Genomic DNA, 27,694 nt, shown 5'->3' on the forward strand with positions numbered 1-27,694 from the left:
AACAGCGCGGGTAGCGATCTGCTGTTACTAGGCCTATGCGAGCACTAGGACTGTACAGTTTAATAAATACCATATTTTCAAACACACTTTTTTTTAAGAAATACTTTGTTCAAAACATTATTTAACTTTCTGTGTAACAAAATCTCCCACCCTATAACGATGATCTAAAGAGATCAATATAATTCAACATCTATTTTATTACAGAAACTGCATACTAACAATCCAATCATAATAGTCAAGTAATGAATCCAATGAAAACACGTTTAGTACGCAGCTGTCTCTAACATGAACAAACACTGAAAAAAAAAAACAGAAGTCCATTTTGGCCTACACAGCCAACAAGTATAATGTAACATTTATTTTCATTAACAGCTACAAGCTATACAAGATATATAACTTGAAACAATATGAAATGTCAACGTTAATTAAATGTAATTCCCCGTTGATTATAAAATTATTAGTTATACATAACATCCTTTTGATTATAACATCCTTTTGATTTCTCAAAACAATGCAGAAATACATTTGAAATTAGTGTACAAAGCATAACGACATGAACAGAAGAGGGAAAAAAAGTGCAAACTTTGATTAAAGATTATATCCACTCTTCCTCTTCTATGATCCAGCTTAAGGAATTGGACTTCTCTCAAAGAAGAGAGGGACCTTGGCAAAGCGTTTGTGATAAAAGTTGCTCTTGTTCTTCCATTGTACCAAAGTATAACATGGAATGATATTACCAAAAGCCAAACGGTAATTTCTATTAAAACCAGAACAAAACAAGTTATATTCCAATATGTAATTAGTTATTCACTGGATGCATCTAAGAGCACACACATGCATGTCAAACACACACATCTGGAGTAAATCACCACAGTATGTACCTGCAGGTGAGGTCAGAGGGGTGCTGCCATTGCTGGCCATTGAAGCCTGGTCCTTGAGCTGCCAATGTGTCCATCAGGTTGAGAAGCTCCTGCATTAGCCCTGCATATACCACAAACAGACTTTTTCACATGCATACTTCACAAACTCGTGCTCTGTACTGTTTAGCCTGTATTTTGATTATTTGACAATTTTTTTTATTGTGTTGCACTTCATTGAAATGTGTTGAATAATCATTTTCAGTACCTCTTACTGAACGTTGGTCTACATTCATATTCTCCTCATTATGTTGGTTGACTGTCCCCACATAGTACCTCCTCTGCTGCTGCAGGTAATCCTCTCTGATCAAGGGCCTGAAACAGACAAGACAGCCACCATCTAGCAGACTGGACCCTTCCTAGTCCAACATTCCAGATCAACATTCCTCTATCCACCAAACTCATCTGACAGTGATGGAGTAACCAATCTTAAGCCAGTTTCTAATCACAGATCTACTTTTGCCAGGCAGTAACAAACATACACCATGTTGTCACTGAGATAGAGGGAGATTTGACTGTGGACAAATGAATGATCAAATTGCTCCCTCTGGAGGTGATTAACAGGATGACATTAGGCACAAACTACAGTCCAGCAGAATATACTACACCTTGGAGGTAGCATATCCACCCTTCTATTTTTCTGGATGACTTTTTTCTTTGGGACTCCTTTGTTTTCAGCTGGCTGGGTTTCCTTGACCTCTAGTACAGGTAGTTTGATTTTAGGCTGAGTTTGTGCCGTTATGATAGTTTGTTTTGGTACCGGCTTGACTGTTTGGTTTGGTACCGGATTGGTAATTTGTTTTGGTATTGGCTTGGCCGTTTGGTTCGATACAGGCTTGGTAATTTGTTTTGATACTGGCTTGGTAATTTGTTTTGATACTGGCTCGGTAATTTGTTTTGATACTGGCTCGGTAATTTGTTTTGGTCCTGGATTGGTAGTTTGGTTGGGTGGTTGGTTTACATTTCCAACTATTTGGTCAGCCTGGCCTGGTTGGATAGTTTTTTGTACAGAATTGTTTTGTACAGGATTAGCTTTCTGCTGAGGTGTAACTGTCTTGATCTCTTTCAGTTGGGGTTGAGTGATGTTAAATGCTGGCTTGCTGTTGTTACTTTTCAGGCTTGGAGCCACTCTCTCAGACTTGAACTGAGCCTGAACCAGAGATGGAATCTGAAGAGGTAGCAAACAGAATCATTTGTTTATTTAACATTTGTATATTAATTAAATAACAGCATCTATTATGAAAACTCTTAGAATTAAGACATTGAACATGCCATATGTCTGTGGGGTTCAGAATCCTTACCTGTGGTTGCATAGATCTGGTGATCCTTTTGCTCATCGCCATGGTAACCTTTTTATCTACAGAAGAGACTGGACAGTCCTGGACTGAAGGAAGACCACTCCCCTTACCTGCATTGGTCTCAGCACAAACTGCTCTGGCCCCAGGTGCCACTGTGGCACTCTTAGGACCACCAACAGTGCCTTCCGTACCCTCTCCTGTATCAAACAAGCTGTAAGAACAGTCCTCTAAGGTGAAGGAGGCATATTGTTCAAACACTTCAGCTTGGCTCTTGTTGTTCTTAGGGGTAAGTAGGGGCTTACCCTCTACACAGAATAGCGGACTAGGCATATTCTCTCTCCTGCTAACCAGAGGGCTGGATGTGTCGAGGGGCTGAAGGCATGAACTCCTGATATTTCTTCCCGCTCTACAGGCCTTAATGCCGGCCATAAAAAGTAAACTTTTGTCATTTTTTGTCTTTTTGTCTTGCTCTCCCTTGTTCTCTTCTTTCCCCCTTCTATACCCAGGCCCCTGTTCAAGACTTTGACTAGACCCACTGGGTTTTTGATGACAGTCTTCATCATCAAAACTCTGACAGCTTCCTTTGAAGGTGTCATTCAGCTCATCAGAGCCTCCTCTTCCGACAGGACTCAAGTACATGATCTCAGCTTCACAGTCAAAGCCCAGATCGAGTGTGACCTCCTCAGGATCCAACTCGTGGCTCTCAGAGACCTGCGAATGACGTGGACATAAACTGCCTGACAACATGTCGCCAGTGGCGTAACTGTAGGGAGTGCAAGGAGTGCAGCTGCACTAGGGCCCGTGGCGAAAGGGGGCCCGTCCTCGATCTCACCGTAAAAGTTAGACAACCTGACCGTGCCCCTTAAGGCAATCTGACCGGGCCCCTTGCACAGCTGTAATACTGCACATTGTAGATCACATATGATCCACTCTTATCAATTCGCAAATATTTCTGAATTATGGTGTCAGTTATTCAGAATTACGAGCTATCATCTGTCCAATAAACATTTAAAAACAGTCACTGTTAACAACAGCAAATAATTATTTTTTCGTCATTTGCCTTTTGCTGAATGAAACAAATGTCGTTTTTATTAAGTAATATTGCCCTCGAAAAATAGCAAGGATGTCTGGGTAATATTGTTGTCAAAGATTCCCGCCCACCCACACACGATTGTTCCCATCCAGTTGTTGTTGGGATACTACAGTTGTGTTGCATTAGCGTTTTGAAGCAAATTAGGCTACCCCATGCCATGCCCTTTAACATAAAAGTGGCTCCAGAAAGCGGCAGGAACGAAAAGAGCAAGATGTAAGGGTGGCAAAGCTGTCAAAACTATCCTCATTTGGATTGTGGCGAAGCGTGTTGAAGAGGACGCTACGTCTGACCCCAGCCCGGCAACAGCAATGAGTGTGAAACTCAGCCACCAGGGTAGGCTAATAATTACATAACGTTTACTGTCTGGTGTATGCAGTTGACACCGCTATTAAACGTCATAAAAATGCACATATAGGCCTAGGCTACCAGGCAGCGGCCAGGTTAGATATAGTAACTATGTGCAGGATGTAGTCGGAAAATAGCTAAAGCTAGATAGACTAAATGCAAACTAGCATATGTAACGAACATAAAATCAAATATTCACCATCGAAGTGACTGTTTTTTTTTTTACTAGTACCCAGATAGCACACATGACAGATGAAACGTCATTCATAACGTCGGATAAGCCTCGGTAAATGATCAGATTTTCTTCTCATCTCTGTGCTCTATTTCAAACGTCGCAGATACGTCGGCTCATGACTGACTGTTCCATTATGCTCATTCCGTGTTGTAGCAAGCATAATCTAGAGCCAGAGACTCGCGAGTCAGAGCCGTTCACTTTTGAAAACCGTCATCTATCTTCACATAGAAGGAGCAGTCGTTACCCTTAATTGTACATCATGAGTAGCCTAAATTTTTATTGCGCATCGCTAAACTGAAAACTCAATAATTTCGCCTGATGATAGGTCGGTAAGGGGCCCGTTGGTGAGATCTGCACTCGGGCCCGCCAAGTCCTTGTTACGCCGCTGCATGTCGCCCTCACTAAGGCATGGAGAGTCATATCCCCCATCCCAGACTGAATTCTTCTCAAGAGGTGGTATTGTTTGGGGAACAGAAGTGGGGGCAGGAACACACACACTGTCTGGGAAGGCAGTTCCTGAATCGTAAGTCTTTTTGACGGGAGTCTGTAAAGTGTCATCAGAGGTTGAATCAGAGTCCTCATCCCACGGCCTCTTAAAGACATGTCTGGCCCTGGAGCCGGAAGAGCTTTGCTGATTCATTTTCGACGTCTTCCTTCTTTGTCCTCCCTTGAAAACATATATATACGATGCAATTTACTTTGATTCTAGTTGGATCTACTCACCCACAGTAGCTAATGTGAAAACAGATAACGCCTACTTCCTACTGTAGCTTGTGGACTTTGTACACGAGAGCATGCTTTTCTGTCGCTTCCGCTGAACAAGTTTAAGCTAGCTAGACTTAAAACCAGAATAATGTGTCAATGTGACACGTGTCATCCAGGTTCACTCTAAAAGGGGTTTGATAGTACGGTTACACCTGTTAATTCCATCAATTACCTCGGCCCTGCATAATTAGCCTGAAACTAAACTTTTTTGTTAACAGGCTAAGTTGATCACTGTGAGACATTTTGTTAACTGCGTCTGTGTTCGCTACATTAACGTTGGCTTACTTTCAGTCAATATGAATTGAAGAGTTAGGGTAGGGTATAGGGTAATATATAGTATGTCCCGAAATGCATTAACTTACTGTATATTGCATCATGTACATTTCAAATTTTAACTTACCGATTATTATGCTGAACTGCTAGTTTTCCACCATGCATTTATAACTGTCGTCATCAAAATATTTGGACCGTCATTGAATAAACACGCATTCACGTCAGACAAAGTGTTTTTTTTTTGTTCACGGGACGCACTTATAATATATCTTTTATTGAAATCTACCGTATATGGGTGCTACATATTCAATGAAAGTATTTAAATTAATTTCAAACTGTAACAAAATTGTAAAAAGTAACACTGTGATCTTATCAAAAACATCAACCCACATGTCCTTTCCCCCACCCCCACGATGTTAACTAGTCAAATATTTGTAAGCAACATTATCAAACAAAACAATGGTAGGCCTACATACAGTAGTGAGCTTGATGGTAAATTAATGTCGTTGTCTCGTCCCCCCCCCCCCCCCCCAAACATGAAATTATGTGCTTTGGATAGGAATGAAGAGTGCAAAAATAGATCTTGCAATAGAAAAAAATATGATTGTCTTTTTTTATACACATAAACACACTCACGTCCACACACTCAATTAATAGTCATACAATACTGCACACTGCGAGTACATTTTCTTAAAGCCTTTATGCCCAAGAGGCAGACCACCGAGCCCAGAGCAGAGCAGATGACAGGAACCACATTTGTTCCCTGCTCATTTTTGGCTTTACTCACTGGCTTCACATCAATCACCAGTGACACTGTCCCTTTGAGTAAGTCACACCTCCATCCACAGATACTAATGGAAACATCACAACAAAACCCTTCTGGAAGTTATACATCACACACTGACCAGGGATGTCTTGACATTTAAATCCATGTTGATGTATCCATGTGAAATGGTGCCTTAGTGATAAACCTTTCCTCCACACCTCCCTATTGTTTATATACATACAAATACATCATTTGGTGTACTAAAATACAAACAGTACATAGCATAACATACAGTGGGCAACCAAAAATGACATTTAATTTGTGGTGTACTGTAACAAAATGATGATGCTATGGTTTAGGAAGAAAACAAATGACACATGGAGTTGATATTGCTTTGGTCTGAGTTCTTGGGGCCATCAGGTTCTGGCCTCCCTTGGTCAGTTAGACACCATAACTTCCTCAGCCACCAGGTGGCACCACTACGAGGTCTGAAGTCCAAAACACCATTGATGCTACCAGTCTCCCTCATCCCCTCTTTTCCTTTCATCCGCATCTCTCTAGTTTCCTGCACTCTCCCTTTCTTCTTCTTCTACTTCCTCTCCGTGGCTGCGTTCGTTTCTCCTTTTAGAAGCCGAACATGTCGTCTTTCTCAGCATTGTCTCCATCTGTTTTGTCCCAGTTGCTAGGGGACAGGCACTCTTCAGTGTTCAAGTCCTGAGGGTTTACCCCAATGTCCAGGACCTGGGGGTTATTGCGAGACTCAGCGAGTCTGTGGAACACAAGAAAAAAAAGTGTATCATTTGCTATGTTAGAGACTGAATTTTATTTTTCACAAATTCAATTGTGTTTGGAAAGGGGGAAGCCCCAACAAGCCTGTGTGATGGTTATGTATGACTTGTCAAGTAAAATGACCAACACAATGTCAGCACTGGATTATCAGGAACTGTTCAGAGAAAACATTGAAGTGAAAATGTTGAAGCATGGGACATAGTATGGTGAAAAACTAGTCAGACTTAAAACATGATCTCTAGTCAGCTCACCATGACATCACTCATTCAGTGCCGTGGCAACAACAAGGTGCGAATGGCTGATGGCGTGAGGCAGAACAACACACAACGAAAATAACGAGACAACGTCATGATCTTAGACAAAATGCTAAACTTTGAGTCTAAATTCTCTCTAAAAATGAATATTTGTCAATGAGAATGGGACAATATTCAGATACTGCTAAAGGTAGATAGGAGGACCGACACTGCCCAAAATGTTATGTACTGTTCATATGTCAATGTCTCTATGTACCTGTGTGTGCTATACACATCCATGCTGAGACAGATGGGCTGAGGTGAGGGGGGTGAGGGCAAGGGCGAGTGGAGGAGGATGGTGACTAAGGAAGGAGGGAAATGATGGACACAACGGATGGCGTGTCCAGTAAATGATCTTGTGATTACCTGAGTACGATTCAAAACTATCCAGACTGCGGCTGGGAGGGGTGCAAAGGAAACGTCAAAGAGTCAGACAGCGCAAATCACACAGCTGGATCAACAGGGGGCAGGGCTGGGCGTTTGTTAGTGAACGCCGCAGTAAGAGTTGGCTGCCAGCAGATGGCAATGCAGTCGCTCTAATGGCAAACAGAACTTGGGTTTTGCATAGCATTGGTCATGGTGAAAACACCTCACTTGAACTTCCTGTGGTTAAGGACTGTATAGGGAACAGGGGGTTAGGTAAGCATACTACGCAGCTCCCAGTCAACTCAACTACACACAGAGAAAGGGGTTAAACAAAGCAATGCAGGTTCAAGCTGAGAAGTCCCACGGATCAAAACAAACAAGAGGGACAACACAACTCTCCAAGAAAAAGCGTTTGTTTCTTCCTTCACAGAACAAAGGAAGTCTGTCGTCGAGAGTCCCCTCCAGCTCTCAGACTGGAGGGTGGCAGGTGAGCTGAGGTCTCCAGAGTGCTGCCACCCAGCAGTGCCACACTGTACAAGCTCCAACCCTATTGGAGGGACAAAAGCCCAACTGCCATTAAACAAGCTTTTACTGAGAAAGCCCTTTCGTCTAACACAGAGGAAAAGACTGACCCCATTCCATCCCTCTTCCTCCCAGGGGAGGAGGGGAAAGAACAAGCATGAACCAAAAGCTAAATAAGCCTGTCAATACACAGACTTTATAAATAGCAAAGTCTAGAGGGGGGGGGCGTAAGGTCAGGAGCTCTTTTTTGTGTTGCGGTCGGTTTTTGACTTCGAAAATCCATACGCAAAGTGGTGCCACGAGCTTGTTAACAAGGTGCTGCGACTGCCTGTCGCCTTTAAAGGGACTCCGGTGGACAAAATGTCCCCTACAGTTAAATATAAGCTTCAGACAGGGAACTCTGAAGAGACAGATATTAGTATTCCTGGCTGACACCAGTCTGGCTGCACCATGAAACAACACGATCAACTGAAGTTCAATCTTGGTTACATGAAAAGCATGCCAACAGCTTGCTTTGAACAAACATAGGCTTTAACCAGGTCTTCATCTCCTCCCCCTGAACGTTTTCTCGAAACGATGTACCCTCACCTCTCATTTGAGCCTCCTCCTTAATGAGGGCCGCTGAGATTAACTGTGCAGGGTGTAATTACAGCAAGCAGACAAATAATCATCTGATAACTGGCCTAAAATGGCCTCTTAGCGGCTGATTTCAGTGAGTATAAAGAACTTGCTGAAGGTGACAGTGTGACTCGCAGAAAGAGAAAGAAGGCAGGGAGAAAGAGAGAGAAAGAGAAATAAAGTTCCATCAAATTAACTGACAAGAAATGGTAAACAGCGCCGTGGAAACTGAAAGCACCGATAAGAGTTGAATTAGACTGCATTACTTCAGGGCTGCGGTAAGATGATATAAACAAATACACATTAAGAGTCACATCTCGGCCTCCCAAACCCCTCAGTCTAACAACCTCATCTGGGTACTGGTAGTTATATACAGACATGGACAAATGGTCCGTATTTATCAAAGAGACCATGTTTGACCAAAAAAACCAAGCTCTGTTTTGTTACCAAATGTAATTTCTCCCTCTCCCTCTCTCACTGTGTGGCCTAGGAGAGTAGACAGAAGAAGAAATAGTCCCAGTGGAAGCAGCCATGGCAGCAGATGACTTGGGGTGTGCCGAGGCCTGTAAAGCAAGCCCTTCACGCTCTCCAGGGCCTGGGAGTGCACAGCGGTAAGCCAAGAGGAGGGAGTGGCAGCGTTTACTGCCAGTTGAGGCCAAACCACTGGGCTATTTCCAGAACAGCTTGTGCGAGGAACTGCTGGGAAGAAATGGTTCATGGGGGCTGTAGGAGAGACGCAACCACGAGCCCTCACCTTGAGAACGCTTCATCCAGGCCGTCCTCGAGCTCCTGGAAAACAAAATGGCAGGATGAGGGGTTTGTGCCTTTAGTTTACATCTATTCATTTCGGACAAGGCATATTGTATGGGTTGCGTGTCATCTAGGGAGTTCAGGGTCATTGTGAGTGTACACCTGATGATGCAAAAAGTTTGCTCTTAAACTATAGCACACTTCCTCCTGTTGGCTCTCATGGCTGGGCTGCTGAGACGACCACCGCTGTTTAATAGGGCTGGGGGGAGTGGGTATATGTATGAGTATGTGTGTGTGTGTGTGTGCGACACACACTTTTGAACCCAACCCATCTTCCAACCCTGTAGTTTAGGTTTATCAACACAGGAGTGTCCCATACCTTCCCCTGCTATGTGGACTGATCTGATAAGGCAGGTTCTTTTCAATGCACCATTGTCCCCTTGCATGGTAAGACTCACCAGCACAGTACACAGTACATAGAGCCCCTGCATGTGAAAACACCATGCCTGGTCCTGAACCAGGAGTATCTATTGTCAGTATTGGAAGCCATTATTCGTCTGCACATTTATTTCTCTGCTCTTATCAGGCCTGTGCAGCTAGCTGAGGCTGTGGTCTTACCCAGACAATGTTGTTGTTCTCTGTGGCGTGATTGTGCACCGTGAACGAGTCCGCCTCGCTCCCTGAGTGAACCAGTGCCATGTTGGCCCCCTCCGCCAGGTCCAGAAGGTTCCCTGTGGCCACCTCTGTGACACAGGACACACATACACACACCACACTTTAGTTAAGAGACTACACCGCACATTTTCAGACACTGCCCCCCAATTCAAGCATTTTACTAAACCAAGAATCTTCGTAATTTTCCAACAGCCGTTTACTCATAATCCCAGTCATGATCATCAGCACGTTTAACACAGTAAACACGGGCTATTATGAGCCTGCTGAGGCCTAAGCCCTCCTTTTACCAGCCCCACCCACCCCCACTAATGTGTCTCATCAGCATGGCCATCTGTGGACTGTCACTTAGTGATGAGTGGGCGTGGAATAACCCCCTGACACACACACCTCACCATGGAGACATGACTAGCCTGTAATGAGATAGCCTCTAATGGCTGGGCTGCTGAGAAGACCACAGCTGTTTAATAGGGCTGGGTGGGAGTGGGTGTGTGTGTGTGTGTGCGAGCCTACAGCCAACCTTCTCCCCCAGGCTGACCAAGGTCAGTCATCGCAGTCTCTTCTCTGCGTTTCTCTGGGTGCTCTCGTGGCGTCCCTTGAGCACCCTCGTCTCCTTGAGGTCTCCATTATCCCCAGGCGACCTCTCCCTCCCTCCTCTCCCTCCTGAAGCACGGCCCCCAGACAGACGAGCGGCATCAAATGATAGAGCTCAGCAGCTCCGCGCGGCGCCTCACCTCTCGCTGCGCGGTGTCTCTCCATCAACACTGCATCATTGACATTTACAGCATCTTGCCTTTCACCGAGGAAGCAATTATCAGCCGGTGATTAGTCATCGGATATATCTGTCTGAGCTGGAGGATGGTGTGTGTGTCTACAATGCTCCCATAGTTCTGTCCGGGGTGGGGAGCTGGAAGAAAGGACTGCTAGAGGGCAGCGTCTGGCTGAACTACCCAGGGATGGAGGGGCGAACCGGGGGCCAGGGCTATCGGATTCTCGGCCCCGCTGATCCTACATCCGGGAGCAGAGCAGCCATTGAGGAGCTCTCTTTCAAGCACACACACACAAACCAACAGAGTCTACTGTGACAGCAGACAGGATGCTGGCAGAAGGGAGTATCATGTCACCAGAATAGCGCTGAATCGTCTGACAAAAACCCATCGCTTGACAGACTTCCAGAGCGAGGAGGATTTTGGTCCACACAAGTGAAGGTCACATAAATACTGTTGGAACTAAGCCCATGTGTCCCCAATCACTCTTTTATAGGTTAAAACCTTCTAAAAGCTCTTAACCTGTGTAAGACCTAAGCCTTCCCTGCATTTCACAGTGAAACGTAGCCAAGAGTGCGGCACACACGGTATATTTAATACCAGGACATCAAACCTCACAAACATCACCCGCCCAGAAAAGAGGTTTGAGTCAGGTTTTGACTGTTCTTATTAGAGTATGTTTTTCCATTCCCCTGGAGCCAAACTGTCAAGATCCAAACCTGTATCCATGTAAACAGACTGTCAACGGATATTTAGGGGGAATTCAGAGGAATTTCATTCTGGCTTGGGGCCACCTGGCCAGCCGAATGGGAACATTGTCTCTAAGCTGGTGTTTTCAAGCTTGATCTGCTTGCTTACTATATCAGCAGCCCTCACCCATACAAGGACAGGAAAGGAGTAAAATAGGAGTGAGAAAGAGAGGTTGAGAAGGACCTGAATGAGCCGTTGGCAAAAACTCTAGTTTAGAGTTTACCAGTCTAGGGAGCAACAAATGGAGCAACGAAAGCCGATGGGCTCTACAGCTCTTGGAGGAAACTATGCATAGTGATGTCCTGGAAACTCCTGGCTTCAACACAGAGCAGGAACCTGAAAACCTGAAATAATGTGGGCTCCTCATGCAAACACAGCTTCCTGTGGTAGGACTTCACTGTCACTGAAGCGAGGGACGCCAATCTACCGAACAGTCCAATGGAGTTTGTGTGCTGTATGTATTTATATATCCTCCCTCCATCTTTGCAACATGGCCAAAGAAACCAGACAGGCCATGACACGCAGCACATAATCCCATAATAAGCACTTCCAGGCGACGACCTGAGACTCCTGGGGCGATAAGCAGTCGACCCTGGCGACCCGACCTGCAGCTAGGGTTGAACTCGGTGTGAAGTTGGTGTGTCAACGAGGCCCTGTACAGGGGGAAAAGAACTGTGCTGACTCACCTCCTCCTTTCAGACTGGCCAGGCTTGCAGAGCTCTCAGACTGGGAACTGCTGGCTCCCTCCCCATCCGAGCCAGACTTGACCCGCTTCTCCTTCTCTGTGGATAGGAGAGAGAGAGAGAGAGAGAGAGAGAGAGAGAGAGAGAGAGAGAGAGAGAGAGAGACAGAGAGACAGAGAGAGAGACAGAGAGAGAGAGAGAGAGAGAGAGAGACAGAGAGAGAGAGAGAGAGAGAGAGAGAGAGAGAGAGAGAGAGAGAGAGAGAGAGAGACAGAGAAACAGAGAGAGAGAGAGAGAGAGAGAGAGAGAGAGAGAGAGAGAGAGAGAGAGAGACAGAGACAGAGACAGAGAGAGAGAGAGACAGAGAGAGAGAGAGAGAGAGAGAGAGAGAGAGAGAGAGAGAGAGAGAGAGAGAGAGAGAAGCATGAAAGAGTAAGAGAGGGGGGGTGGAAAAAGAGGGACATGTTAGGCAAGACACGAAGCAGATGTATGTCAGCAAAACGCGGCAGTGCACCAATGATAATTTCACAAGTGTAGTGTAGGGTGAGTCAGGGGTGGAAACTTAACAGGACATTTATTTATGTCCACAGCCACGGAAAAGAAGGGTGTTTATGTTGTTTGTCTACCTGGCCATGTTTGTCATAGGTGTGCATAGATGTGCACCACTTCTTCCTTCAAGTATTCAAGAGTCAAACAGTAAAAGTTATATTACAACTGCTCTGCAACACTGCAATCAGTTCGTGGAACATATAAATGGCAGAAGAACCAAATGTAACTTGGGCCCTGCCCCAGGACCCAGCCAGGCAATTTCTCTTCCCTAACTAGACCCCTACAGAGGGTTGATGGAGCCCCCTCTGTCCTCGCCAAACCCTCTCCTGCTGGGAACTGGCCTGGAGGAGCAGCCAGGCCACAGAACCAAATGAAAAATGTTTCTCTCATTCTCTCTCCCTGTCCCTGTCCTTTACTATAACTCTCATTCTCTCTCTCCCCCTCCCTGTCCTTTACTATAGCTCTCATTCTCCCTCTCCCCCTCCCTGTCCTTTACTATAGCTCTCATTCTCTCTCTCCCCCCTCCCTGTCCCTTACCATATCTCTCTCTGTCTTTCTCTGTCTCGGTTTCTCTCCTCCTCTCTCCAAGGGTTTCCAACTAACATGCTTGTATATGGACATGGACACACACACACGAGCCACTTTGGCAAGCATGAGTATCTGAGCAGGTCTGATAAGTCTTCAAAGGCCAGGTGGCAGCTGACCCACTGGAACTAATGCTTCCATTAACTGAGCATTAGATTAAAAGCACCCCCCCCCCCAGCCCATCCCTCAAGAACACCGGCACGCGTTGCGTATTCTCCTCAGCCGTCACACGGTCGGAACATCAAAACCATCCCGAGGTGGACGACCACTGGTGGATGGGTTCCAAATCAAAACCATTCCTCCCCACCCCCCACCATTACGAGATGAAAAAACGCCAAACAAATATATGTTTGGCGTTTACACCCGGTCTACATCAAAGCCACAGTCTGGGATCTTCAGTGCACACTGCATTTCTCATGTGGCCCAGATGAGGAGCTTGGGGGCTGTAGATCAGACTCCTCTCCAGTAGTACTGAGTGAGCTAGACACAAACAACCAAGGAAAACACCCAGCCTGTTTCTCCTGCCCACAATGCAGACTCTAAGGCTTTCTTTTTGCCATCTTTCCCCTCCTTGCCACGGGAGAACTCCCTCACTACTTCCTTGATACCTTCCCTCTACCAACCGACCCGCCACTCTGCTCCTCTACACCTCCGCTCTGCCTCCATTCTCCCTCATCAACTCCATTGTGTTGAACAAGGTGATAATGCGAGCCCGTGAATTGGAAGGGTTTAGCTGAGCTCGACTGCTCAGGGTGAACCTGGGAGGAGGGGTGGAGGAAGGGGGGGGGGGGGGGACAAGGGGAGGGAAAGGAGTGAGGCGAGGGGGCTGGAGAAAAGCCTGCATGCGTAATTGGCGGTTGTTTAATATTCATTTCCGAGACGCGGAGCCAAACAGAAAGCGCAGAGCCGACTGCCACTCTCGTGTTGCCTTGATCTTGTGGAAAAAATGAAATAAACAAAATGGAAATGCATACATATTAAAACACTATCAAAGGAAGCTGGGGTAAACATAACACAGAGGAGAGGAGTGGGTTTAAAAAATATATATTAAAAAAAGAAGTGTACAAAATATGGTGCAGAGCATGTTGTGTTTGTGTGTGATGGTTTGAATAAATCACATGTCCTTCCGTCTCACAGTGAGAGGGGATCAATGGCGCAGACACCCGGCTGTCAGGGGGCGGACCACGGGAGCTGCCCGTCGCTGTCACACACTCCTCCGCTCTTCCTCCCTCACTGCTGTCTAGCCTTCCCTAGATCACTCTCCTATCCCTTGCCACACACCCAACTCTGTATATACCTTTCTTGCTCAGATTTTGCCTCCCTCTCAAACCCCGGACACACACACACGCATTTATTTTCCCTCCTTCTCTTTCAGTGAATAACAGGGAGGGTGGGAGGGAAGGAGGAAGGTTCAGACAAGGAAAAGAAAACAGGAGGCTGATGGAGGAAGAGGCATCAGGTGCCAGGCCAGATTGATGGCCACAAGCAAGCGCTCCAGACCTGAGTGTTGTCACCAGTCAGGAGCTTGACCTGTTGAGCGTGTGTGTTTCTGTGTGTGTGTGTGATAGCCCCTCCTAACCATACATGCTGCATGCAGTGTATTCCCAGCCAAAGGAGGTCCCGTTTACATAGAAGTCACACATGCAGTACATTTCATACATGTTCTGCTGACCCATGGGAAAGCATGGATGAGCGTGCGACACTTCCTTCCTTACACAGCACTCTGGGTGTGTACGTGCGAATGTGAGCCGGAGACAGTCCTGTGTAAGAGATACTAAGTCAGGATAACCAAACAATATGTAAAACACAGCCATTTCTTCCATGTTGAATTGCAGTTTGGTTTCACTGGTCCTAGCCTGTCCACCCACCTCCGCCCCCAGGCTTGACAATCCTCCCAGCACCTGTCAACAGCAGTATCCCTCCATCCACACGTCACCAGCCCCCGTCATCCCTCCGTCATCACTGCCTACGCCCCTTAGCAGCATGTCGTCTTTAATAAAGTGTAGCTTTTACTAAACCAAGCCAGACTTTCCTCTCCAGCTTATAGTTTTACAACAGGGGGATTTGTTTCCAATCAATAGGAACATTCCTCTGTGTGTGTGTGTTTGTATATAACAGGTGTGCACACCCCAAGGCACGAGTGTACGGATGAATGTGCGTATGTATATTTGTCCGGGTGTGTGCACGTGTCATGGTATGGTAAGCGAGCGAGCGAGCGAGCGAGCGAGAGAGACAGAGAGAGAGAGAGACAGAGAGAGAGAGAGAGAGAGAGAGAGAGAGAGAGAGAGAGAGAGAGAGGAGAGAGAGAGAGAGAGAGAGAGAGAGAGAGAGAGAGAGAGAGAGAGAGAGAGAGAGAGAGAGAGAGCAAGGCCTCATGACAGGTGTGGCGAGGTCAAACACAACCCCAGCGTTTCACGCGCCTCCGGGGCACAGGAAGGGTCAAAGGCTGAACGCCCAGAGAAACGCACTTCCACGCGGCGTGTGAACGAGCAGGGCTACATGGAGCGCATGAGAACAGGAGAGACTGTCTGGAGGTAAAGAATGAAGGGGGGTGATATGGGGGGGGGGGGGGGGGGGGGGGGACAGAGAAAGAAAGGAAGAAGATTGAAAGGGGGGGAGGGGAGCAGGATAAATACGGAGGGGAGGGGGAGGAATGGTTCCGCTCACAGAATGTGAGGCATCCGTCACACCTCTCCGGTTGTCGGGGGCGACCATGCGTACCTTCTTTGGCAGCCTGCCAGAATTCAAACGCCACTCTGAAGGCTTGTGCCACGGTTAGAGTCACCGCCTGGGCCTGGGGGATAGAGAAAGAGAGAGATAAAGAGATAGATAAAAAGAGATAAAGAGAGAGAGAAAGAGATTGAGAGAGAAAGAGGGAGAGAGAGGGAGATAAACACTAATGAGTATCATAAACTAAAGATGTCGACTGTGAGAATGCAGAAGGGCTCAGTGTCTGCTCTTGCTGCATTGTCACTGAAGAGGAAGTGGACACCCACAAAGGGAGGGGCTCGGTGGGAACAGGAAGTAGTCGAGTAGCCAACCTGCCAAACTTCTCAATGGATGCTCAAAGAGAGAAGAGAGAACCAGGGTGTTGGTTCCCTCTTCTCCTTCTCATGATTAGTTGTTTACGTAGCCGGGAGGATATGTTGCCTTTGAGCCAGAGCTAAATTAGGGAGTGGGGAAGGAAATACAGGGAGTGGCACACTTACTCACTTAAACCCCCCCCTCCTCCCACTCCACTGTGGAGTGGGAAACAGGGTCAGAGCCTCGCCTCCTCTGTCTCTACCTCTTTTTCACACTCATAAAGACACAAGCTTGACTTATGCCCCCAAACCCCCAAAGTGCGCGCACACACACACACAGACTCACCACTTTCCTCTTGGTACAGAGGAAGGCATGACACTCCAGGGTCTCGTTCTGCTGGCTCTGGACGATGTAGGCAAAGACTTTGTCGTGCATCTTGTCGGCTGTGCAGTAAGATATCCTGGATAACAGTTGCAAACAAATCCAAACAAACACATGAATGAGGCCTATTTAATTAGAGCTGAATATCGCAGAGTTTCCGGAGCCGTCCGACCTAGCAGGGGCGATCATGCGACTCCATCTCTTCTAAGCCCTTAAGCCCACCACCAATCTGATTTAGACCCTTAAATCTTTCATTTCCACACCGCTTCAAATCCAGACACAGCACGCTCTCTACACACACACACAAGTATGCAGGTACAAAGAAAATACAATGTGGACATCTGTGGTGGTGTGTTCCCAAAGGACTTATAAAGTCCTGGCATGTCCCTGTTTCCCCGCCCAAGTGAACGCCCAGCCCAGCGGCCTCTGGGGTTTTTATCATGATTGGACTGGCTCTGGTCTCTGTCAAATTAACTACAGACCTCCCCCCTCCCCCTCTCCCCTCCGTCAGTCACGTTGGAGCTCCGGAACGTGCTCTGCTACACAGATGTTCACACCAGAGAGGTGACATCACAGACTAATGATGTCATCGCCCGAGTCCTGACCTGACTGACAGGTGCGTGGGCCAATGTGGGCGGGTTCTGTAGTTAATTTGATAGAGACCAGAGCCAGTGGGAGGGGGGGGGGGGTCCCAGAGCAGTAGACAGGAAGGGGGGGGGGCAGGAATAATGAAACAACTACCATCTGCCATGTACCATGTACCTCTCCTCTCTTCCCTCCTGTCCTCACACCAGCAAACCCTCCAACTGTGAAGGGATCAAACGTCTCAATAACAAATGACTTAAGCCGTTTTTTGGGGGTTCCTCTTTTCAAGGCACAGCTGCAGCGTGAGGACAACAGCGGAGTGGAGATGGAGAGATGAGGAGAGGAGAGGCGCTTGGGAGATTTACAACAGATGTGGAGGGGGAGAGCCCTGGGAAATTGGGGCATCTGGGTGGATCCATTTTGTTTACGGCTAGATTATCTTGCTAGCTGGGGCCTCCAGGGAGTGGGAGAGGTGAACCACACCAACGTCCACACCTCAGGCTGGGGCTCACACCAGGAGAAGTGTGCTGTGGAGGACTTCACCTGACCGTTAACTGTCATAAACACAGAGGGGCGACGGGTACCCAGATAAGTGAAAAGTCGCAACGACCTACAGGACAGTGGGGGTGCAGCTGTCGTGGAGGGCTCCAGAGTCAAAATTGATGACATGCTGCTTCTTCAACACACTTTCACACACACTTGAACAGCACCTCCAATCCCCCCCTCCATCTTCTCTGGATCGCAAATCCCAACACGCCAAGCCTCCGAGTGATGGATGAGAAGGATTCAGAAAGGAGGGAAAACATGTATTGCAAAAAAAACCTGGGTCCATTTCATGTCAGAGCCCCCACCCCGAGACAGAGACAGAGTCTGGTGTCCGCTACCACAGGAACTTGTGTGAGTGAACAACAGCTAGCCAGCGACAAGAACTGACCTGTATATGGAGATGTTCTCTATCAGCTGGCCGGAGGCGTAGTCGTAGAGGATGATGCCTCGCGGGGAGACCTTTAACGTCACCTTCTGGAGCTTCTTACCGCTGGCTTTGGCCTGGAGGAGACGCAGAGAGGAGTGGGAGTGGTGAGCTGAACTCGTTTGAAAACGTTCTATCCATATTCTGATGACTCATGCTCTGGCCAGTGCAAAACCTCCAAACTCTTGCCCTCGAGTTGACTCATTCCACTCGACTTATTTGAACCTCTACTAAACAGCCTTCATAGTTCACATTGTGATGTTTTTATCAAGGCCAAAAGTCACCCTGCTACTCAAAAAGGTCTTCCGTCCGTCCGTCCGAGAAGAAAGAGGAAGGTCTAAAAACCTTGAGGACGGAAAGAATAAGAAAATTCCATTCTCAAACAACATTCTCACAGAGGAACCATGACTCGCGCACAGCCACTCAGGCTCCAGACGAAGGCCAGTCCCTGGGGGAGGGGATCCATGCAGAGACGAGACTGAAGAGAGGAGAGCAAAGCCTGCCTGGACTCGTGCACCGCAGAGCTAATGATATCCCAAACACAGGCCAGGACACCACACTCATTATAGTGCTAACAACACATACACACACATACACACAACCAGCTCTTAGGAGCTCAAAGCACACAGACTCCCGTGAGAAACTCCCAGAAAACATTCAAAACAAGACCAGAGCTTGGTGATGGGGAAGGAGTTTGTTCTAAAATACTAGACAAATCTATTACTGACTTGAAACACATGATGACCCGTGCGAAAAAGGGAGAGAGGTACCATTGTTTCTAGTTCTTAATGACAACAACAACTAAAGAAGCAGAACATTCACCTGAGCAACTTCCCTACAAGGCTAAGGCTATTGTGGTACTGTCATGTGAACACACACACACACACAAACACACGCACACACACCCCTCCTCCAACATATTTGCTCTAACGTAATTATGATGGAGCTGCCAGACTTAATAACAATAAGGCTCCTGTGCGATCAAGTCGGCCAAAGCAGTTCTATCTAATGGCATCTGTTGTGAATACCAGCACACGCCTGGGGAGAAGGGCTTGATGAAGGGCGTCAGACAGGTGAAAGGGGGCCAGTGTTGGAAAACAACTTCATTTGACATTTGCGTCATAATCGGGAGACTGTCTAACGTGCATGCGTTTGCACACGTGCGCACGCATCCCCATCCTCCCTGCACGTTGACGTGCACGCCCGTCCGTGTGTTTGACTCACCGTGGCGACGATCCTCTTGACGGCGGCGGCGGACAGCTCCTCCCCCTTGGGCTGCTCCACCAGCGTGACGCCCAGGTACTTGAGCTGGAACACCATGCCCTCCAGCAGGGTCTCCCGCGTGTCCGTCCAGTTCTCCGGCAGCTCTGGACACAACAAGCCACACGGAGCACAGGTGAGACCTGGCTGCCTGGAAGGCAGCTTGATCAAAGCGGGCACATAGCGGATCATTCGAATCCTTCTTTCGACATAACACGGGAGGGGCCGTCAAACACGCTACGCCCTCTCTGTGTCCTTGTCGGGTGGAAGAATTAAAGGAGATGCTGACTATAAATAAGGCTGATCTCCTTATACATTTCTAAATGGCATTCCTATTTTGTCCAATAGGAATTCCATTCATTCAACATTTTACTCATGTCCCTTTAAGTGGACTTGTCATTTCAAATCCATGAAAGAAATACATTGAGCTGATCTAATATCGCAGTCCTCAATGAACACGGGCCGTGCCAGTCGGATATCTGCCCTGAGCTCTGGAGCAGCAGTTCAAGGACACCCTCCCTCTCTCCCTGTGTGTATAAGGAGACAGCCTGGGGGGCCTGGTCACAGGACAGAGCAACAGAGCGCCACAGCCTAACCTCCCTCCCCCTCTCTGCTGTACCATGGGATCCCTCATCCAAGGCCATGACGGACCACAGCGGCAGCACACATGCGCAACACACACACACACACACACCCCTCGAGTCTCATAGGACTGGTCGGCCATTTGCTCATTTTCTCTCCCACACATACACACCCTCCCACTGGCACCTCATAAAAGCTTTATAGACCTGTCACTTGGAGGAGATGTAGCCTATTCACTAGGAACATGTGCTCCGTGTGCCAGGTTTACAGTCCCATCTGCCCCCCTCCTCTCCTCCCGTCTGCGGCTGACCTCTCCTGAGTGACCTCTGGATGTTTCCTGTTGACCACCGGGGTCATGTGAACTCGGCGTCCTGCCAAAACGGTCAGCCACGCTCTTAAAGGAGACGCGGGGCCAAATGGGGGAGGTCAGGGGGCTATGGCCCAGACGGAGGTGGCAGGTACTGGACACACCTCACTGCAACAGTTAAGTTGTTTGAATTGAGCTTCTTCCTGACAAGTTTGAATCCCAAACAAGCAGCGCTGAGAAAAGGTCTCCAGTAGAGGCTGTGCGAGTGTGCTTCTGAAAGAGGAACTCGTCTCCTCAGGGAACAGTGGAACACTAGGGTTTCCCTCACGGGCGTTTCAGAACCAACGTGGAGTCTTGGGCTCCTCCGAGAGCACAGGAGCACACACTCTGGCACTCAAGGTCAACGTCTTGAAAAGTGCAACATGACTTTCCTTTTGAATATCAAGTCCAGTGCCATGAGAGCAACCGCTAGCAACACAGGGCAAAGGCTATTTGCACATCAGCGGTGGAGAACATTTCAACATTTCAGAAAAGAGAACCATCAACCCTCTTATCGTTAGCTTGGCTTTCACTTCCTGGTAAACATTGTACTGTTCAAGATTTTACTCGATATACACAGTGCCCTGACCTCTCAGAGAGTACGGGTGCACACACACGGTACACACAAACACAAGCGCTTCTATTTTCATGACAACCCCATCATCAAGCCCTCATCTGCAGACTAGACAGCTAGCTGAGCTTAAGTGTCTGCAACAAAGTGGTCTGTAATAGTCTGAATGCAGTTCTAAGCCGTACTTACCCAATGACAGACTCAGGTGAACGCCCAGGACTGAGGTTAGCAGCTCCAACTTACAGCCTGGTTAAATGGGCTCTCTGGTTCCATTAAACCCTGCCTACCGACTTAAAGCACTTCATAGCCAGAGTCAACAGAATGCTAACCGTATCCCAGATTGCTAATAAGCATACAAGTTTATCTTTGGAGTGGTTTAGGATTTCAGTCATGCTTGAGCAATAGGTCCTTGAGTCATTTCACTAATCAAGGTCATTGCTGAAATGTAATGCAGAAACAGGGAGTAGATCTGGCTGGGGGAACCAGTCACCCTCCTACAGAACATGAGTGAATTAGATTTCCCCTCTGTCTATGTCTCCCATCCTCCATGTCCACCCTCCCTGTTCCCCTGGTGCTGGAGGAGCAGATCTGGGGGCTTCTCTGTGGGGCTGGCAAGGAGCTCAGTACCAGGACAGTGAGATATCTGCAGAGACTCGTGTGAGGGGGGGATGATCAGATCAACGAGGAACCAGCAGGGCAGGCCAGCACACAAAAACCAGGAGGAACAAGAAGACTTCTCTCCGTGTGGGAGCCATACATAACCTAGCCTACTTACACTGGATATGTGTTTCAGACCACTGGTTTCCTTAACAACTGGTTAAGCAATAATTGACTGTTCGAGCCAATTCGGCCCTGGTCTGACAGAGACCAGTTTATGTGGTGTGGATGAAAATCCATTTTGTTATTGGACCAGAGCGACCCTCACACACATACACCCCCCCTGCCCCCCGATCCCAGCAGAGGCGGTGGTGATTAGTGCACACACTTCAAAGGCTCCAGACTCAGAGCTGGTCACCGAGTGCTGCTGCCTGCCTGGCGGCCTGGAAGTGAGCGGGTGTGCGCTGGAGGAGCGCTGAGCTGCGTGCAGGGAGAAGCGGCGGGGTTTGGCAGCCTCTCTGAGGGCCGCAGCTGGGCCCTGGGGCTGTGGGGGCGCCGGGCAGAGGTGGGAGAGGGGAGGGACACCTGGGGCGATGTGGGGAACTGTGGAACCGTGATCTTCAAAGCCCGCGTGGATCTGGATAATGAAAAACGCCAGCGTGGGTTGGACCCGTGTGCGTTTGAAGGGCTTGATCTGCTGGCCCGTGAGGGGCAGGTGCCGACGTGTGCACCCGAAGGACGCCATTAAGAACAGGCCACCTCACACCTCCTGCCAGCCCCTCAACACGCACACGTGCACAGAATGCATTCGCATACTACCCATGAGAACTCACACACACACACACACACAGGCGCCTTCACAACACACACTCATATAGGGGGGCATGTTCAGTCTGCATGGGCAAATGCGTATTATGAAGGAAAGCCCAGTAGACACAACTGAAAACACTCACAAATTCATGGCCTGCCGACAAGAAACACAAACTAGCCTACTTGTTTATATTGGAAAGGTCAAGCCAATGGAAAAGACTAAGGTCTAAAAACTCTAGAATAAGAGAAACTATTGAGGTTCTGTAGCTTTTCTATTCAAATCCAATTCTACACCATGTTTTTGTCCTTTTGTAACAGCAGTATCAAAAAATATAAAAATAGGAATAAGAAAGTCCTTTTATCTCAGTTAAGATAAGACATTACCATTATTAATTATATACAAAGGAACAACGGAATAGGCCATGATGCCTTTAGGCTGACTTGAGAGTAGCCAGCAGTTCTTAAAATCAGGTTTCAGGAGGCCTTCTAGATGCCAGGGCCAGTCTGAGAGAGCACAGCCTTAACATGTGAAACACTTACACACTGGCCCTCCGCAAGACACTGATACTCCCCTTGGAGACTCGACATTCTTGCCAAGGTGTCAGACCGGCGCACGTGTCTGTGTGTGTGTGTGGAGAGAGAGAATCACAGTCTGTAAGTCCACTCCTGCCTCGCCTCCTCTCCTTTTGGAAATGACAAGTCCTAACACACCCTCACCAGGAGCCAGGGAGGAGCCGAGGAGGAGGAGGAGCCGAGGAGGAGGAGGAGGAGGAGCAGGAGCTGAGGAGGAGGAGGAGCTGAGGAGGAGGAGCCGAGGTGGAGGAGGAGGAGCTTAGGAGGAGGAGGAGGAGGAGCACATGAACTCAAGCTGACACCCACCTACTTCCTCTCATCTCACCCTTTTAGCAACACACTTCATCTAAGCTGTACAATCCATTTAAAGCGACAAGTCCTGACATGGCTATCGTTTGCGGCCCTACTGTATTACAAGGACGGACAGTCAAAGAGGAATTATGGCTTTGAATTAAAAGGCTTCAAAAAAAAGTTACTGTCAAGTCGCCAAGATGGGGAATATTAAAACTAAAAATGATTTTTATAACCCTGGCACAAGGTGCATGACAGACATGATGAGGTATGCAGTTGGGAGCTCTCTCCTCTTCACCAGCACAGCTTTGATGTTGGAACCAGAACCCAGTGCAGAGGTCCAGAGTCAACACAGCGCGTCCGCAAACTGGGGAACTGCCAATTTCCTTCTGGTCTGGCCAGGTTGTTGAAACCCCCTCATGGCCTTGTGACCTCAGGGGAGGCCCTGCCCAGACACCATGCCAGCTAGATAGCACTGGGAACATGAGGAACACGTCCTGCTCACATCTCAACATTCTGTGTTTGTCCCCCTCGCTTATGGGATGACAGTCACAGTGTGTGACTAGGAAGGGGACAGGTGGTGCTTTGATTAGGCCATAGATACGGTTCCACCGTCCCTTCAGATATAACGCCCTGGCTATTTACTAGGGGGGAAAAGTACACCGAGATGCATCTCAACTTATGAATAAAATACTGATAATTAAGTTGGAAGAATAATTCATGGCTTTACTCTGCATGTTCAATAATGGATCAAGTTTAACAGGGGGTATGGGAGAGCCGTCTGCAGTCTCTGAGCAGCCTGGGCCGCTCCACTGCTCAGCTCTGGTCTCATCAGGGAGGGATGGGCTTGCATCAGAGTCCGAGACAGAGCGGGCATGGACCGAGTGGGTAAGAAGTGCCGGGGGGGTAAGAAGAGCACATTGGGGGGGGTAGGGTGAAGAGGCGGCCGTGCCAAAAGAGGAAATGAGGCCGGCGATGGAGAGGAGGGCATGCAGAGGGTCAGAGCGGGTCACTGAGATCTCTGTCTCTCTCTCCCCCACCAGAGCCAGCTACTGTAGCCTGGACAGCTATAAGAGAAGGAATCCTGTCCTCCAACAGCCGACAGGCTGTCGCCCAGGGAGGGGGCGGGGGAGATGGAGAAAGCAGAGGACTCTGAGGAAGAGGGATTGGGGGAGGGGGAGCAGGAGTGGAAAAAGGAAGAAAAAGTGATGCACAAAAGAGAGAAAATGGAGGGGGGTATAGAGGTAGTGGCAGAAGCACTACTAATTCTTAAACACACTGGGGGAAGGGGGGGGGGGGGGGCGTAGAAGAAGGGGGGAGGCACAACACTGCCGATCTGACAGGCCATTACGTTTCATTCAGATGTGTGGGGACGTGCAACAGCCTTTAATCACCGTGGAAACAGGCAAAGGCTCTCGGCGATGCTGCAGACAGAGAGCTTGGCGCCTGAGGGAGAGATCGAGAGAGCGGGCGAGTGAGATATTCAAAAGGAAGACACAATGAAAAACACAAATAATTTGCTGTATGTGCATATCCACGGCGTGACAGACTGGGGTTTTATCTCTTCTATTCTGGTCCAGAAACAAGATCTCCGGACGGGAGATTTACCAGCCGACAAGGAAGACACTGACAGACCTGAAAACAGGACAAAATGACGCCAAATATACACACTCTCACAGAGAGACGTTGTTTTGCTTTACCTGACACCTGCGCTGTGGTGACAACACGGATTAGGTTTCAGGAAGTCTTCAGTCACAACAACAGAGTGCTGCCATGCAGGCGAAACACTCCCACAGCTCACTCAAGTCACAGGCGCCTGTGGTAGCCCACCACTCTCTAGCAGAACTACCAGCAGAGATGGAACTGTCAAACTGAAACTCTGCCTATGAGTCAGCCGCAGTGTGTCGCACGTACAGATACTGTACATGAGACAGCAGGAAGTGGGGGCGCTAGTTTCACACATGAAAGCAAAGACAAGACTTTCAGGTCTGTTAGCAGGCCCCCAAGCTAGACAGCTGCTCCAGCAAGGCATGCCTGCTGTATAAATAGTTTCCCCCTTTCTGTGGAAGACAAACAAGCTTCCGACTATTGAGAGCTTACTAGTGTGTCGTCCTGTCGAGCTGAATGATTGAGTGTGTGGCGAAAATCTTGCTGGCTTCTGTAAGTAACTTGCTGTGATCCCAGGCAGTTGGCAGCCTGTGAATAGGGCATTGTTTGGAGCCGGCTGGACGTCCTGCCCACCTGCATACCTGTCCACACCCACAATATGACAAGGACTTCCTAATGGACCTACTTTTCCCCCTCTAACATGCTCACACAGTCACATCTCACAGGGATCTGGAAATAACAAGAGATTGCTGTGTTTACTGGAGTCCCCTGTCGCTACCACAGACACACACCACACACAGTTAAATCATAGACTGTGTATTCCCATCCCTCAACTGGGGAAGCTGGAGTGAAACCCTTCGATTTGCCACAGACTGATTTCAACAGAGGCAGAATGTGGGACAAAGCCCCATCAGTGATGGATGTGTGTGTGTGTGTCGTCAGAAGTGAACAAATCCCACAACTAAGAGACCTGGGAAGCAGTGGACCAAGCAGTTGGCAAAGGAGCTCAGAGACCAGACAGTAATGTGTGTGTGTGTGTGTGTGTGTGTAACGTCATGTTACCGTCTCAGCAGTGGGCAAACACTAAATTACAGACGGGCCACAAAACAAACAGGATTTCGACCCGAAAGAGCGTGTGCTTTTCCAATCAATAGCCGGAAACTGCAAGGATACACCTATAAATGCAGCCAATCAGAGATGCAGCAGTCACTCGTTACGTTGTAGGACTGAGGGGGGAACAGAGTCCGGCCCTGAGGTGAACGAGAGCTGATGTAAGGCCTCGTCTGACCCATCCATCTTCACTCACCCTACAGTGAGGAGCGGACGCTGTCTGGAAAGAACCCCTCCTTCCAGCTATATTAGATTCCTATCAGAGTGTTTAAAGCCCATTTAGGAACCTGCAGAGTCAGCCAAGGAAAGGCAGAGAGCAAAAGCGTGCGAGCAAGCGCGAGCGCGCGCGAGAGCGAGAGAGAGAGAGACAGAGACATCTGGAGGGGACTGGAAGCGTGATGGAGGAAATGGGAAAGACAACCAAATGGATTCTTGCCCGAACATGAAGTGAAGAGGTGGGACGAACACCAAGCGGAGCCTGGTACCAGTCTGGTCTCTGCACAGAGACACAGAGAGGAATGTTTACTGTGGGAGGAAGGACTGAAGGGGCATTGTCAGGCTCCAGGGAGAAACCAAAAAAAAAGAAGAGAGAGAGAGAGAAAAAGAAGAAAGAGCTGCAGTTAGAGAGAGAAGCTGACAGCTTTGAGTGTGTGTGTCTGGTGGCCGTGGGGGTGGTGTGTTATGTCCAGTGATGGTATCTGCCTCTCCCTGCCTGGCACACGCGCACGCAATGCCATCACTGTCTCTGTTCCTGCGATCAGAGGAGTTTACATAATGTCACATACAGTGCACGCACTCTAATTGCTGTCCAGTTCACTAATGGAGAGGTCAATAAGCCGTAAGTAAGACGAATGGAGCATAATCCCCTTTAATGTCCTCAAGTCAATGTCCTGATTCTCCTTTAGTGTCCTTCATAACCCCCCCCCCATGCTTCTGGGTGCATCCATGAATTAAATGTGCTTATTGTAATGTCATATCAGACCATCTAGTCTCAGATTATTATGATTTTCTGTCAACAGCAATCCTTGTAGCAGTTAAGTCCTTGTCTTGGAGAAAGCAAAGTGTTACATAACACTGGAATTATCAGCTGATTTGGCAAACATCCCCCCCCCCCACCCCCCCAAAAACAAAATCCAGGCCTAGTAGTTCGGTAAAGGGAAGGGATTAAAAACAGATAAGAGTCTTATCGCCTACCACCAAGTACCAACACGGACACGTGTTGTTCACTGCAGGTCAGATCCCCAGAGGGAGTGAAAGTGAAGAGGAAGGGAAGCTGAAGAGCAGAGGAGGGTGGAGGAGGAGGAGCGCTTACATCACTTAGGGATCATAGGAGTGGTCGCGCCACAGTGTTGGTCCATGTGCTCCTGGGCCACACAAAATCAGTTCATCCACAGTTGAGCTTTAAAGACCTTGCTGCTGCAGTAGGTCGTGAGCCAAGCGGGATCAGGGCATCCAGGGAGACAACGGCCCCCCCCCCCCCCCCCCCCCCCGCTGAAGTTACTCAGCGTTTACAGTCCCGGCTGACAGGTTAGACACCAGAAACAGCTCTGCAGGACAGCCGGCAGGGATGGGTCAATCTGAGAAACCAGAGGACCACTTTAGAGTAATAACGCCTAACGACCTCTCCGCTCATCCTTCTCATGTTTACTGTCATCCCTCAGACCTCGACAGAGTGAGGAGCAAGGAGCTGGGGGGGGGGGGCGGGGGGGGATTGTAGTGAAGGGGGGCTGCGGGACAATAAATAACATCCCAGAGTTCCACTGGCCGGGACAGCTAGTCCGGACGGCCACATAAATAAACTCATACTTTAATGGGATTTGTAGGGCTTCAACTTGCTGTAAATAGCCTCAGGTGGCGTTCATTTAGGCAGCAGCCCACCCCTCCCCCTTTAGAGGACAATAGATGAGTCTGCAGAATTGCAATGGCCATATCATGTAGGCTGGCCTTCAT

At 48.3% G+C, this 27,694-nt stretch overlaps 2 protein-coding genes across 3 annotated transcripts in view; both read right to left on the bottom strand.

Annotated features, from left to right (window-relative positions):
- Window positions 1–355: 355 nt before the first annotated feature.
- LOC124487999 lies at window positions 356–5,132 on the bottom strand. 2 transcript variants are annotated; one of them, XM_047050441.1, is made up of 7 exons: window positions 5,054–5,132; window positions 4,280–4,555; window positions 2,219–2,962; window positions 1,526–2,085; window positions 1,126–1,232; window positions 882–981; window positions 356–757 (listed from the first exon to the last, which is right to left on the bottom strand). In XM_047050441.1, exons 2-7 carry the CDS (start codon window positions 4,526–4,528, stop codon window positions 628–630), a joined length of 1,890 nt encoding a protein of 629 aa, XP_046906397.1. In that variant the 5' UTR covers window positions 4,529–4,555; window positions 5,054–5,132; the 3' UTR covers window positions 356–627. The 2 variants fall into 2 exon arrangements, with proteins under 2 accessions (XP_046906397.1, XP_046906404.1); XM_047050448.1 differs by having other exon boundaries at window positions 356–981; window positions 1,942–2,085.
- A 25-nt stretch (window positions 5,133–5,157) lies between these two features.
- ldlrap1b (low density lipoprotein receptor adaptor protein 1b) overlaps window positions 5,158–27,694 on the bottom strand; it is a 29,311-nt gene continuing 6,774 nt past the window's right edge. Inside the window, exons 2-9 of the mRNA XM_047050460.1 lie at window positions 19,221–19,363; window positions 17,961–18,073; window positions 16,406–16,520; window positions 15,758–15,830; window positions 11,906–12,001; window positions 9,649–9,773; window positions 9,035–9,069; window positions 5,158–6,461 (exon numbers count right to left, since the gene is read on the bottom strand). Coding sequence (XP_046906416.1) covers window positions 6,317–6,461; window positions 9,035–9,069; window positions 9,649–9,773; window positions 11,906–12,001; window positions 15,758–15,830; window positions 16,406–16,520; window positions 17,961–18,073; window positions 19,221–19,363 — 845 coding nt within the window. The 3' untranslated portion in view covers window positions 5,158–6,316. The remainder of the gene's footprint in view (window positions 6,462–9,034; window positions 9,070–9,648; window positions 9,774–11,905; window positions 12,002–15,757; window positions 15,831–16,405; window positions 16,521–17,960; window positions 18,074–19,220; window positions 19,364–27,694) is intronic.

This window comes from Hypomesus transpacificus, chromosome 3 (genome assembly GCF_021917145.1).
Source record: "Hypomesus transpacificus isolate Combined female chromosome 3, fHypTra1, whole genome shotgun sequence".
Taxonomy (NCBI): Eukaryota; Metazoa; Chordata; class Actinopteri; order Osmeriformes; family Osmeridae; genus Hypomesus; species Hypomesus transpacificus.